The 13,454-nt window shown below is 45.1% G+C and overlaps 1 protein-coding gene across 1 annotated transcript in view; it reads left to right on the forward strand.

Annotated features, from left to right (window-relative positions):
- The window catches only part of ABCA12 (ATP binding cassette subfamily A member 12), a 76,542-nt gene that overhangs the window by 11,618 nt on the left and 51,470 nt on the right, over positions 1-13,454 (forward strand). Inside the window, exons 3-8 of the mRNA XM_041411784.1 lie at positions 4,186-4,333; positions 6,581-6,669; positions 7,694-7,803; positions 8,533-8,718; positions 9,559-9,737; positions 12,633-12,745. Of these exons, the coding sequence (XP_041267718.1) occupies positions 4,186-4,333; positions 6,581-6,669; positions 7,694-7,803; positions 8,533-8,718; positions 9,559-9,737; positions 12,633-12,745 (825 nt within the window). The remainder of the gene's footprint in view (positions 1-4,185; positions 4,334-6,580; positions 6,670-7,693; positions 7,804-8,532; positions 8,719-9,558; positions 9,738-12,632; positions 12,746-13,454) is intronic.

Genomic DNA, 13,454 nt, shown 5'->3' on the forward strand with positions numbered 1-13,454 from the left:
TTTTCATCCCTCTTGTATGTCATTTAGAGCCACCCTGACATTTCTCATTGGCACCTTTACCTGAAGAAAACAAAATGTTTTGCTCGTTTTGAAGGGAACTGTGCTGGAATTTACAATATTCAGAAAAAGAAGTGAAGTTAATTTTGGTTTTTTTATTCTGAATGAGAGCAAATGGGGAAAAGCCAGAATTTCCAGTGGCATGAATGCTTTAATTGGTATCTTATGTTTGTTGTTACTTCTCTGCATGCCTTGTTTCTTTCCAGCTCTTGGAGATGTGGCTGGCCTGGTTAGATGCTACTGAACAGGGAGAACCAGCCCATGCAGCACTGAGCCCTTTGGGATGCCTCTTTCCTTCAGTTTTGGAGCCCTTCTCTCACAGGGGATGGGAAATCAAAACTCTCTGTCAGAAGACACAGTAAAACCTCTGCACTTTGGGTCTGCCAACAGCAGAATCCCAGGTCAGGCTTTGCTAATAGGATACAGATCTGGGCTTGGATTTTGGTTGCAAAGGTATAAATAAAGGCAAAAATGAAATTTCTGGCCAATTTCATTTGGCCAGAAATATGAGAGGGTGATCTCTCAGCTCAGACATATGGCAGCAGTAGGTGCAGTGATCTCTCCTCCTTGCCTCATGGGCCCTGGTAGTGGGACCCTTCAAGGGAAATTGTAGTTTAGCAAATTAGGAAGTTTAAAGCTAAAGGCAGTGGGGAGATTGAAAAAAAAATTTTGTCATGTGTTGTGGATCTCCTCTAGTGTGTGATGTGGATCATAAAGCTGGGGCTTGGATACGGCATTGCCCTAGGTTTGAGTGGGAGAAGGAGCTGCCTGTGGAAGACAAAGGGATTCCCAACAGTAGAAATATTGCAAAAGTGTCCAGTGGGGGTGTTACACTTCAGATTGGGAAACTATCACCGTGGAAAGACTGTCCTTTAAAATTTGCAGAGCAGGTACACCTCTCCTTCTGTCACATTTGCTAGCTGGTGCTTGTGTTGTGCACTGACTGGTGTGCTGGATAAACCTCAGCCAAGGCAGGGACAGGCCAGTATGGAGATCTCCTGGAGCAGCTTCCTCCCTGGCCATCCATGCAGTGCTTTCAGGACCAGCAGGCAATTCACCTGTGTGGGCAGGACAGCCCCTGTGGCTCTGTGGAGCCACGTCTCCTCACCACCAGCAAGGGGGTGGAGGGAAGGAGGAAGGATCAGGGAGAGCATTGCTCTCATGGCTCACCTTGGCATCAGTAAATTCCTTCTTTGCAGGATGCAGGGCTGAGAACCAGCTTGGGTCTAACTCACACCGCATGGGAGTCTGGCCCAGACATTTTGGATTTTTCTGTGTCACGGTTTTTCTCAAAAATCTTCCTTAATTCCCTAACTGCTGTCAGAGCTCAGGCCTCTTCTAGAAGAGTCCTCCCTGCATTGCCACTGCTCCTGTGCCAAGAGCATCACGGAGTAACACTGGTTCATGCCTGCAGTGACTCAGGGATGGATCAGGCCCCATGGCTGCATCCAGCTGCCAGCAAACTGCTCAGCATCTGCTGAGAGTGGGCAGAGCCTCACCGAGTGCCTCAACCTCATGGGCCAACAATGTCTTCACAGGCATTGTGCCACCACGAGTGGCAGCACTTCCAAACTTCAGGTCACAAATTCCTGGCTCTTTATATCTGGGATTGCTGTTTCAAAAGAAAAGGAAGAACCTTTCCTGCGATACCATCGCTATGTTCTGACACTGAACACATCACTTGTGATAGAGCAGCTGATTGTTTAATTGCTCACTTAGTTCAAAGTGTCCCACTTTTGAGTCCAATTCTAGAATTTGTTATTGCTATACTTGTACCTCATGGAAGAGTCTTCCTCTGATCTGGATGCATCAGGATCTCTTGCTTAATCACCTCTGTAAACATCTAGCATGTCTCTGGAGAAGACCAGTGCTCCCAGACCCATCCTTGTGCTCCCCTTTCAGCCTTACCCTGCGGAGTTACACAGCTTTGGCTGCTCCTGGTCTGCTGAGAGACATGAGCTTGGCTCCTGGCTGTGTGGTTGTTGGTAGGTGTGGAGGGCAGTGAAGGGTGGAGCTCCTACACATTGTTGTGGCTATGCTCTCCATCCCAGGCCTTATGGCTTCCCACATCTTTGAAGCTGCATTTTGGTAGGGACAGCAATCCAGTGAGGTCTGTGGTGTGCATTTTTGGATTGGTGTGCAAATCAATGCCCTGCATGGGATTGAGGGTGTGGGAGATGAGGAAGAAGGTGAGAGGAAAGTGCCCGTGTGTGCAGAACACTGTGCAGGGTAGTAATTGGTGATCCCAAAGGGCAAACACTGCAGACACAGCAGGGATATTCACACAAGGATGCTTCCAGATTAAAGTGTCCTGCTCTAAAGTTTCCCTCATGGGCAGCAGATTAATTACCATACAATGCCTTTAGAGTGGTGGATACTTGGTCCTGTGACCCCAATACCAGAAGTTCTGCCTGTAGGGATAAGGGAGCTCTTTTGCTGCCCTTGGTGCTCTGAGGTTGCTGGGAGCTGGTTCAGCCAGCTGTGTAACTCCTGAGGGAGAGAGGGGTGTAATTCCTGAGGTGGCTTGAGGGATGCAGGGAGTGTTGGGGGAAGCTTCCCACAGCAGGGAGCCTTCTCCTCTGGCAGGTATCCGTGTCCTTTAATTTTCTCTTGTACTCCTAACTCTCCACTGAGGTGTAGAAGAGAATCACACCACCATCAAAGTGAGTGCCTGTACCTCTGCAGGTCTCAGGGGCCTCTGTGCTGGTTGCTGTTTTGGCCAAAGCAGTGGGAACTCCTGTGCTAAACCATGAGCTCTTGTGTTCTGACTCAAAAATGCAGTGACCAACTGTGCTGAGGAAAGCTCAGGAAAATCCAGTCTTCATCAAGGAGACCAACAGCCCTGAAATCCACCCACCCCTGCCAAGCCCTCTGGGAGAACCTGGAGTTTGACCACTGCTATGATGAATAAATGTTGTACAAATGTAGTACTTGTGTCCTTGTTGGAGTGGTGAGGGATAAAGCTGTGCCTGAGTGAGAGTCTCAGGTCATCTTTGAAGACTAAAGAGCAAGGTAATCAATTACCACAAGCCTGCCCGCAGGCCTTCAGCAAATCTGGCTTCCTTCCATAGCCGAAATAATAGCAATGTCCTTTGCCAGGTAATTTTCCAAATGATTATTTTAAATAATACGTTGCTGTGATCCAGCAAAAGAGTTTGGTGATTTATGAGAGCGTTTGTCTCCGAGAGGAAGAGCAGCCGTGAACTCTGCGGGCTGGCAGCGAGCAGCACGGGGCAAGTGGCACATCAAACACTTGAGTGTCTCATTGCTCAAGTCCACCCTGTGTCTGGAGAAATGGAGACAGGGACACAGCTCTCATCCCTCAGCCTGGCTGCCAGCATCCCAGGTCACCAGGCAGATGGTGCTGGAGCTGCTCCGAGCTGGGAGGATGCACAGGGGGTGGTGGTGATGGATTGCTCCTCTGCCTTCTTGGGGCAGCTCTGCTCAAAAGGCAAAGGATGTTTGTTGGTCCTGGATCTATTGCCCCTTCCTGTGGTAAAAGCTGAGACAAAGCCCTGTTTTAACAGCCTGGCTTGGAAATAAAGATCGTGGTGCTGTGTAGAAACCAATCCAACAAGTCTTGGAGAACATGTTCCCATGGGTGCTTCAGGTTACTCTGGCCATCTGCCTGCTTTCACTTTATTTTATTTTTTAAAGACAGAATTAGGATACCTTAATCCAAGGGTTTTTTTGTCATTTCTTGCCTGTTGTTGGATTTGGAAGAGAAGGGAGGAAATGTGTGGTTGGTTCAAGACCAGCAGGTATCCTATGAACAAATAGCTTGGCTCTTCTTCCTATTAACTGGGACCCTGAGCAACTGGGTCTAGTGGGATGTGTCCCTGCCCATAGCAGGCGTGTTGGAACGGGACAACCTTCAAGGCTTCTTCCAAGCCAAACCATTCTATGATTAAATAGCCTGTGATGACCTTGTCAGTGTTGAGGAGCTGCTTGTAGTGGGATTTGGCAGATGATACTGCCAGGGTGGAGTCAGTGAAAGGAGCCTCAGTGAAATTGAGGATCTCTCCTGTTGTTTAGGGAGGGGAAAATAGCACATCCTGACAGAATCACATGGCAAAAAAGTGCATGTCCTCATCATCATAATGGCATTTTCTCTCTTTCTCCCTCCAGGTTACCTTGCACCCCGAAACCTTCCCAGTGCAGGCTTCTTCCCATTCCTGCAAACGGTGCTGTGTGATTCTGATGCCAGGTGTAAGGGCACACCATACACACCAGAAGATCTGCTGCCAAGACTTAATGACATCTCACCCTTCAGACTGTAAGGGAATCTGAATATTTCCAGGTGTTAGGAGGTGTAAAACAAAGCCTGTTTTGAGGGGGAGGGAGCATCCATGCATGTCTGTGTGTATGTACAAGTTTTTCCACAACAGATCTACCTCAACTATCTGTTCTGACAGATGTCTGACACTTAGAAAAGAGAATATCAGCTGCAACTGGACACTTCAGAAATAATCACATTAGGGACAGCTCTCAGGAATGTGTCCACTGATTCAAGCTTGAATCTTCTACTGAAGGGAATTTTGCTCCTTGAGAAAAACTCTTCAGCTCACCCAGAACAAAGCAAAGGAACATGTTTTTGCACAGCTGTGGGTCAGATCATTGATAAGACTTGCCCCCAGACTGTTGATCTGCCACTGAGAGGGATCAGTTCAGGATGCTTTGGCTGGAAGTTTGGATGTTAGTTCTGGAGCAGCTGCTCTTTGAGCAGGTCCTCCAAGTCCCCAGCCAGAATGGGTGTCCTCTCTGCAGGCCATCAAACGTGGTGGGAAACACATGAAAATGCAGAAACTGTTTTTGCCCATGAAAGCAGAGAGATTTGCAGCATGGAGCTGGCTGGGCATGTTTTGCCCAGCTTCAGTTTGCTGAAATGGAAATGTTCAGTGGGACCATTTCAACTTCTTGATGTTCCAGTTGAAGTCAAGTAGCATTTCCTTTGAGGTGTGTCAGCCAGGGTGGTTTCTACATCTTGGCTGCTCAATTCTCACAGATTCCTGGGGGAGCTTGCCACTCTGAGGCCTGGCTGGTTCATGGAGATCTAAAAATCTGGGCATCTCACAATGGCCCTGGTTACTCATCTTTGCTTTCAGGTGAGAGGCTGCTCTGTAGTCAGAGTCTCAAAATCCCCCTGGGCCAGAGCTTGAGATTCTGAAGAGCTAAAATGGGCCCCACCAGAGAGCACATCAGGCGGTCCTGGGGTTGGTGGCTCCTTAAGGATCCTCCTTAGTGCAGAGGGAGTAATTTCCCAGGTCAATTCAGTGGTCAGAATCTCTCCATGGGTGGGAAGGATGACTAAGGGTGTGGGCAACTGAAGTTGCACAAGGTGAATCCTAATCAAATTCAAGGTCATGCAGCAGAAGAGAGGAGGGAAGGCAAAGCCACATGGAGACTGGATGCCTGGAGTCACAGCTCTGTTCCTCAGTGTCATTGTTTTTCCCTGAGCATGTTAAACAATGGTTCATTTGGGGTATTGAAATGAAGAAATGGGAGCTTTTAGTGCCAAAGCTGGAGGTCTTCCATGCGTTTGAATAGCTACAAATCCTCCTTGCTTTCTGCTTTTGGTTTCTGCAAAGCTGTTTAGGAATAAGTGGTTTTTCCTGCCAAATGGAAAACAAAATATTTGGCCAAATTTTATATCAAGAACATGAGTTATTAATAAGCATCTTGACCACTCTTGATGCTCGAGGTTGTCTGTGGGAAGTATCATTATAGATACGTGGCCATACCTCCCCTTGCATGGTCAGTGTCAGCCTTGGTGTGTTCTACAAAGAAAACACCAACTATTAAATAGTCACAGCAAAACTAGCAGGATGCAGCAGAGTCTAAAACCTCAGGAAAAGATTCCTTGGGAAGGGGAGGGCTCCAGATGAATAGGTGCAGCTCTGCCTCCGGGGTGCTGGATCCCCATTGGTGAGTTTGTCACAAAGTGTTTGAGCTGTGGCCCTTCACTACCTGAATATATTGTTTTGTAATATTCAGCTAATCCAGGCTGTTTCTCTCCTCTCCCATTGTGCAACTCACTGAAGCTCTTGTTAAGCTGTTTTATAACTTGCCCTAAAACTATGCATAACCAGAGGTCAGCAGAGGATATGGGCACAGTTCTCCCCTTTGATTCTGTTCCTTAGAGGCATTTACCAAGGTGTGCATGGTAAGGTTGCTTGAAATTTCCCTTAATAAAAGGGAACCAAGTCCAAAAATCAAGCTCAGCAACCTTTTCTCCTGTAGTGGAATGTTTGGGAAGGATGAGTAAGGTCCTGTTGTCTGGAAGGATTTCTTGGTAAGGCCATGCACTTTAGAGCCATGGAGTTCTGTACTTTTGGTTCCACAAGACACGTGCCAGGCCTCCAGAAGGAACCAGGCTTTTGCCTAACGCAGATTTCAACACACCTGCCATGAAATCCAGCCACAGACACATTCTGAGTTAAAGCAGTAAGTTAATTATAAGAAATTCTGGCAGTTGTTACAGTTGTCTCTTCTTTTTTTCCTTTTTTCTTCTTCTTTCCCCCAGCAAGCTCAGGAGCTCATCCAGTGTAGCCAAGGACAGGCAGCCATCACCATGGAGTGCAGAGGTTGCTGAAAGCAGGAATGCTTCACTGGGTAGGTTACTCACTGCTGCAGGAAGTTCTGCTCTTTTAATGCTGATTTTTGAAGATCTCTGGACAGAGCTGCAATTCTTAGAGCACTGCTGAAATGTTTTATGTGTTTCATAGAGGCACATGACCATGGCCACAACATTAGTGTAAATTCTTGGGAACAAGTACAAGTAGCTGTAGAGAAGACTTTGGAATTTGGCCAAGAAACCAGGATTAAATGGTTGTGTTTCACAGGAGCAATGCAAGATCACAGATTGATTGGATGTTAATTAGAGACCTGGCTATTTATGGAATACTGCCCTTTTACTACCCACAAATTCTCCATAAACAGCTTATGATTTTTTTTCAAATGGGTTTTTATCCAGTTACCCAGCAAATAAGTTGTCTTCTGTGCCAGAGTGGATATTTATTGTTGGTGATGTTCTCCTCTGATGTGATTCTCTTTCCTGAAGGAACTTTCAGTCTGAAAGTTTCCATAAAATCATTACAATTATTATTTATTGATGCTAATGGCTGGTACAATCTGGAAGCCATCATGATGGATAGTCCTTTCTGCAGGGAGCTCACGATGAAATGAATGATTACAGATTTGCATTTGCCTGTTCTGCTCCAGTCATTCACTGTTCCAATTAGCATTCCTGCCAGCACCCTCTGTGGTGCACAGACAGAAGAAGGCAGAATGCAAAGGGGACCAAGTGCAGAGGCGTGGGGAGGGGAAAACTAAATCAATGAACAGTTATGGGAACTATTGACTCATGCTGATGGTCAGGGAGGAACTCAGTTCTACATTTTATTTAAAAATAAAATTTAAAATGATAGGTCATAGCCCCATATAACAAGTTACAGTGTCATCCAGAATTTCATTATATCAGAAAAAACCCTAAAGTATTTACAGATTGGCCGTACCTTTGGAAACAGATTGATAATGCACCCAAAGCTGTAGGTAGCTGTTCTGTGTGCTGGTTTTATGTAGCAAAGAGGTTTTAAAAGCCATAAGTAAAATACAGTGTTTCAAACTGTTATTGCAGCATTTGGGGATTCGGTATTTCATGGAGAGAAAAACCTTCAGAATGTTTCATCACCATCCAACTTGACTTCCAGCACCCACACGTTCAACAAGATCTTCAGTTTTGGGAAGGTAAGTCTGTATTTGCATAATTGCTGAGTATGAACATTTGTGCATCCTCATATTTAAAGAATTAGAAGCTCAAAGTACCAACACACAGCTTTTATTGCTTTAGGATCTCCCCTATTATGTGAATGAGCTTTATTTTGGAAACATAGTGATTGTGGGTGGATTTTTAAGCTTTGTGGTGAGGTTTTATCCTCTAGGCAGAAGCCAGGCAAACCTTGAGACATAATACCATGAAACACAAAATATAGTCACACACAAGAAATCCCCTGAGATACTTTGTTCAGAACTTGTGTGAGTTAAGATGTTTTCAGTATATTTTCTCTCTTATGAAATTAAAGATATTATGTCACAGGCTTTGACATTCAAGTATTTATTTGCCCATGCTAGTCCTGCAGTGGCATCAGAGGCACCGTGTGTTGATTTTATGGGTATTTAATATTTATAGAATCTATTCCTTTGTAATAGAAATTTGTTGCAATGTAGTGGACACTGCTTTTGTGGTTTGGTGTCAAGGCCCACAAACACTTAAGCACACATTTCTCTTTGTAATAGATGAGGAATTTGAGGGATTTTAGTGACATTGTTCAGCTGCTAGAATTCTGTCAATGCTGTAACCACAATGCTTTTCAGATGTTACTGCTGCCCCTTAAAAAAAGGCTCATCACTGCATTTAGCACCATCCCAAATACAATATTGCTTTACAGCCACCCCGAATGTTTGTTGTTCTTTCAGAGCCAGCCCCAATACTCCACTGCAGGGAACCTCAGGGCCCTGCTGTGCCAGGTCTTGTCACGGTACCTGGCACATCCCGGTGCCACGGGAGGGAGCATGGCAGCCAACATCCACCACACCTTCTGCTTCACCAACTCCTCGCTTCTGGAGTCCTTTGCCCAGGAGTTCAGGACCCAGCTCTCCCAGGTGAGTGCCTGGACCTTCCCTGGGGGCTGCAGCCGGGAGCTGTGCCAGTTCACACCCACCAGGCAGGGTTTGGAGCTACAACACGGCCCCTCGTGGGCAGGGGTTGCTCATCTCTGTACCCAAGTAGGGCACAGTGAGGCTGAGTGAATTCTTGTGCATGGGGTTAGCCCAATGACCTCCAAACTGAGCACATGGCTTGGAAAGCCAAGGGTCATCCAGCCACCAGCTCATGGCTACAAAGGGTTCTCACCACACCTGGGCCTTGCTTCTCCTCTTTGTTTGCCCAGCTATAGTGGCAGGTCAAGAGAACAGCACGAGGATGTGGTGTCAATAAGAATGTTTAAACCTTGGGAAGGCAATAAATTTAATTGTGTATTACCTCAGCAGTATAACTTCATCCAGTGACTCCTGCATCTGATCTAACAATTCATGATTGAAGCAGTACTTGTCTTTGGGAAAGCAATATAATTAAAGCAAATTAATCCTTTAATGATAAAGCCTTCTTCCTTTTTTTTTTTGTGGTTTTTTTTTTTTTTTTTTGCTTTGCCAAGGTTAGAATTGATATTCATTTTCTTGTATTCCTAGTCTTTGGACTCTTTAGGACATTATAAATCATAGGGCTTGTCTGAACAGAGAATTTATTGTTCAACCTGGGGTGTGAAGGTAAAACACAGTCACACTCTCAGTTATTACCTGTTCTTTGAATGTATTGTTTGCAGACTTGCATGCAAGTGCAGTGCCAGCTGAAAAACATAGAAATACCCCCCAGCAGCAAGGCTTCTGGTTATTAAATAGTTTCTTCTGGTTCTTAAATAATTTCTTACATTTTTATTTGTTAAGGTGCAGCACAACTCAGAGTACCAGGAGACTTTTGTCAGTGAAATGGTCTCATTTCTGACACTCATCTCCCAAGTGCAGAATGACACCTCCCTGTGGCACCTGCTTTTGCTGGCCCCAGATGTGTTTCAGGACAACATGCAGCTGCGAGACATAATTGATTTCCTTCAGAATCCAAGCAGGTAAAACAGAGAAACTGGCAGGAGAAGCACTGAAAACTGCTGGGTTTGCTGGTGGGTTTGTGTACTGACCTCTAAGGGCATCACCTATCCTCTGGAAAGAAAAGTGTTACCTTAAAAGCATGATTTATTTGGGGAATGATGCAGCTCCATGCTAATGCATCTCTAAAGGTGTCTGTGGACTGCGAGCAGTGTGTTGTTTTTCAGTGACTCTTGTGTCATTCTTTTAATGGGAACTTGATATAAACTCTTGAGTTTTTTCCCAGCCTGCATAGAGGCAGTGTCGAAAAGCTGGTGAGTCACAGGCACTGCCTTTGGTGGAAGAAAAGCCCTCCTGGCTGGATAAAGCAAGCAGCCAGCTGCTTCTTTCCAGAAAAGCACAGAGCCAAGTTCAGGTTGCTTTGGAACACCTCAAGCACTTGTAGGGGAGCCATAATGTTGCTTTTTAAAACTGATTACCTAATCTAGTGCTGGGTTAATCTTTCAAGACTGATCCCAAGAGAGCAGAGAAGAGAGGGAGCCTGGTTTTCTACTGTATGGGCTTTAACATGTCTGACTTGAAGAAGAAAGTGCCAGTTATGTACTTGCTCAGTGGTTATATGAAAAACAGAGCTAGCTTAACTGCATTATTTAACTGAAGTAAAATATTTGATGCAGTTTGCCCCTAGGGCAATACAATTTTCTAAAATGGGCTTAGCCTTGAAATCCCTTTCTGGGGCTGTAGTTTGGCTAAACTCTCCCTGATCTCCAGAAGACCTGAGTTACTCAGGATTAAGGGACTCTGTTTCCAAATCATCTTCTGGATGTGTGACTGACCCTGCTATAAAATATTCTGGATAGTCCAGTTGTTACAGTACATGGAGGACACCAAGAAACTGAGTGTCTTCAAACACTCCTTGGTTTTATCTTGCATACATGAGCAGTTGGGTTAAGATGGCAAAAGAAGTTGTAGGAGCTTTGCCACTTTGATTGCACCCAGGCTTAGAGGGACTTACTTTTGATCACTGGTGTGTTGCTGAGGCACTTAGAAACCTGTACATTTAATATCAAGGTAATTTTCCATGCTGCATTGTGAGACCCATGTGTAAGCTGTAATGTCCTTATCCTTAAAGGAGTCAGCAGCAGTGTGGCAAGAACTGTAATTTTATTCAGAAGCATTTTGTTCATGCTGCTGTTTCAGTCACAGGATTATTACATTTGGTTGCATTTACTGGCTTGCAGAACCCAGCCTGAGAACCAGCCCTGTTGGAGTGCCCAGGGAGAATTAATATTTACTGTGCTTTGCTCTCCAGCTGCAGAGCTGGGGGAAGTTATCATAGGCACAACAAAGAGGCACATAGAATTTCATCACCAGAACTGTGCAGTGCTTTTATGCCTGGCATCTGGCACTGTAAATGCATGAGTAAAGAGTTATTGCAAAGAGATTGCACAAATAGTACTTTTAATGATGCTTACAAAAGCACATCTTAGCGAGCCTGGCCACGTCTCTTACTCAGGCAGGACTGAACTCCTAAAGAAGTGCTGTACAGGGATTTTTTTTTTTTTTTTGTGGTTGAAATATGAAGGTGTAGAAGAAAAGAACTTTTGCTCATTGGTGCATCTGTATGAACCGAGTGATAAACACCACCAGTGTGAAACAGTAACTTCCAAGTCATGAATCCTATAGAAAGTTTAGCAGCAAATTTTATTACTCACAAAAACCTGGTTTGCAGACTGATTTCACAAATGTTCCTGTTTGTTGCTGTAAGATAGTTTTTCAGCTAAGCAAGTTTCTCCACAGCCAAAGTCTGCAGAAACCCTGCAAGACTGAAATAAAAGGGCAGCAACAACACTTGTTTCCATGTTTGCTGCCTTCTGATCTGTGTGATATGCATCCATTTTTGGCAAGTCTGTGCCTGCCTCCTCCTTGGCTCTGCCATTGCTCAGCTAAATATGTCGTTTATAACTGGTTTTCTTAAGACTCTTACAAGCACATCTGCAGAATGAAAATGATGAGCACCAAGCCCACGAAGCCTGCATGGAGACATTATGTTAAATTAGGAGAGAAGAGATCCCTGGTGCTCTGTTCTCAGGAACAGCCTATTCCCACAGATCAGGGTGTATTTGTTCATGCCACTGAGATGAGCCCAGCCAGGTTCTTTGTGTATCACCTGCAGAACTGGAGGCAGGTGAGAGAGAGATGGTGCATTTCAGTGACCCCACAGCTACAGTGAAGGCTGCTCTTTATACAGGAGAAGAAAAAGGGAGTAATAATCACAGTGAAGTTTTCAGTAACCTGCACACCTGAGCAGGCAGTCCTTTAAATTAGCTCCTCTGTGATACAATATGCCTGATTATCAGTTTGTTCCTTCCTAAAACTGAAAAACATTCCTTCCTTCCCTGTTAGCATGGCTATTACAGCATGAAAAAGGAAAGAAGGAGAATTGGAAATGGCAACAGTTATTTGTGATCGCTTCTTCCTTCCACAGATGTTTTGCCCCCCCTGGGATCCTGCTCTCCCTGGGGCCCTGTATCCTTGGTTCTTGGGGTTTTTTAGGAGGAAATTCCCCTGCAACAGTGAATCACATGGTTGCTGTGTCACTTGGGTGTTTTCTGAGGCCTGCTGGCTGGATTTTAGTGGCCTGTAGATTTTACATAACTCTCTGAAAACATGCACCTAATGAGTGCCACACGTATGTTTGTGCTAATACACCACCATGGCTTTCCCATCAAAGCCCCTGGTGTTTGCATCTTGTGCATGATCAAACAAATAATTAAAAATAGGGGTGATGTCTTGTCTGTCAGACATTTTAAGAATGATAGGCCGTACTCCAGCTGTTTCCTATTAGAGCATTTGTTTTCTCTCTTCCCATAAACTTGTAACCACAATTTATTTTCCTTTTTCCCCCGCTCCTTCAGTGTTGTGCTGGCAGCTCAGAATGTCTCTGCATCTCTTGTGAGCGATGATGGATTCAAAACTGTTCAGAATGGGGTTACAGATTCTCCACTTTCCCTGAACTGCATGGAGCAAGGTAAGAGTCATATCTCTGCTGAAAACCTGTGGTGCTGAGGACAAGCAAACTGCAGGCTAATAAGTAACCATACAGATAGCACACTGCTCAGGGCTCGGCATAATGGGTTCTTCCTTCAGCCTTTTACAAATGCGAATGAAATGCCTCATTTCAAATGGAAAAGTAAAAAAGGCTTGGGTTTGTCAGTAGACAATGAATTAACACGAGTTTGCAGCCTCAGTGGAAATGGGAAGCAGTAATGTTTTGCCTTGGTTTGCTTTTTTGGGGGGATGATGTCAAAATCTGCCTCTGGTTGTGGACTCTCTCACTCAGCTTGGTGCAGCGAGGCAGGGGCTGGGGCTGGGCTGCACAATGAGCTGTTTACATCCAGATGAGCCATTCCTTCAAATCCCTGTCCCTTCTAGCAGAGATATTCCCCTCTAAGTGGGGACCTGGGAACAGGCTAGGGAAAGGAACTAAGGGGCAGATGGGGATTGCAGTCCCTTCTCTACTTGTTTTGTTGTGATTGTGGAAGTTGAGGTGGATAAAAAGAAAGATGAGGTGTGCAAGCATAGAAAACATGGAAAGTGGCTGGTGAGAGGACTGGACACATAGAGATATCAAGATGAGTGTAAATGGCTGTGGGAGACATAAATGATGCTGCAGACAGAGCTTATGTGTGAGAAGCAAAAAAGCAACCCTAAATGAAGGGAAAGAAACCATAACAAAT

This window comes from Onychostruthus taczanowskii, unplaced genomic scaffold (assembly GCF_017590055.1).
Source record: "Onychostruthus taczanowskii isolate IOZ18803 unplaced genomic scaffold, ASM1759005v1 scaffold37, whole genome shotgun sequence".
Taxonomy (NCBI): Eukaryota; Metazoa; Chordata; class Aves; order Passeriformes; family Passeridae; genus Onychostruthus; species Onychostruthus taczanowskii.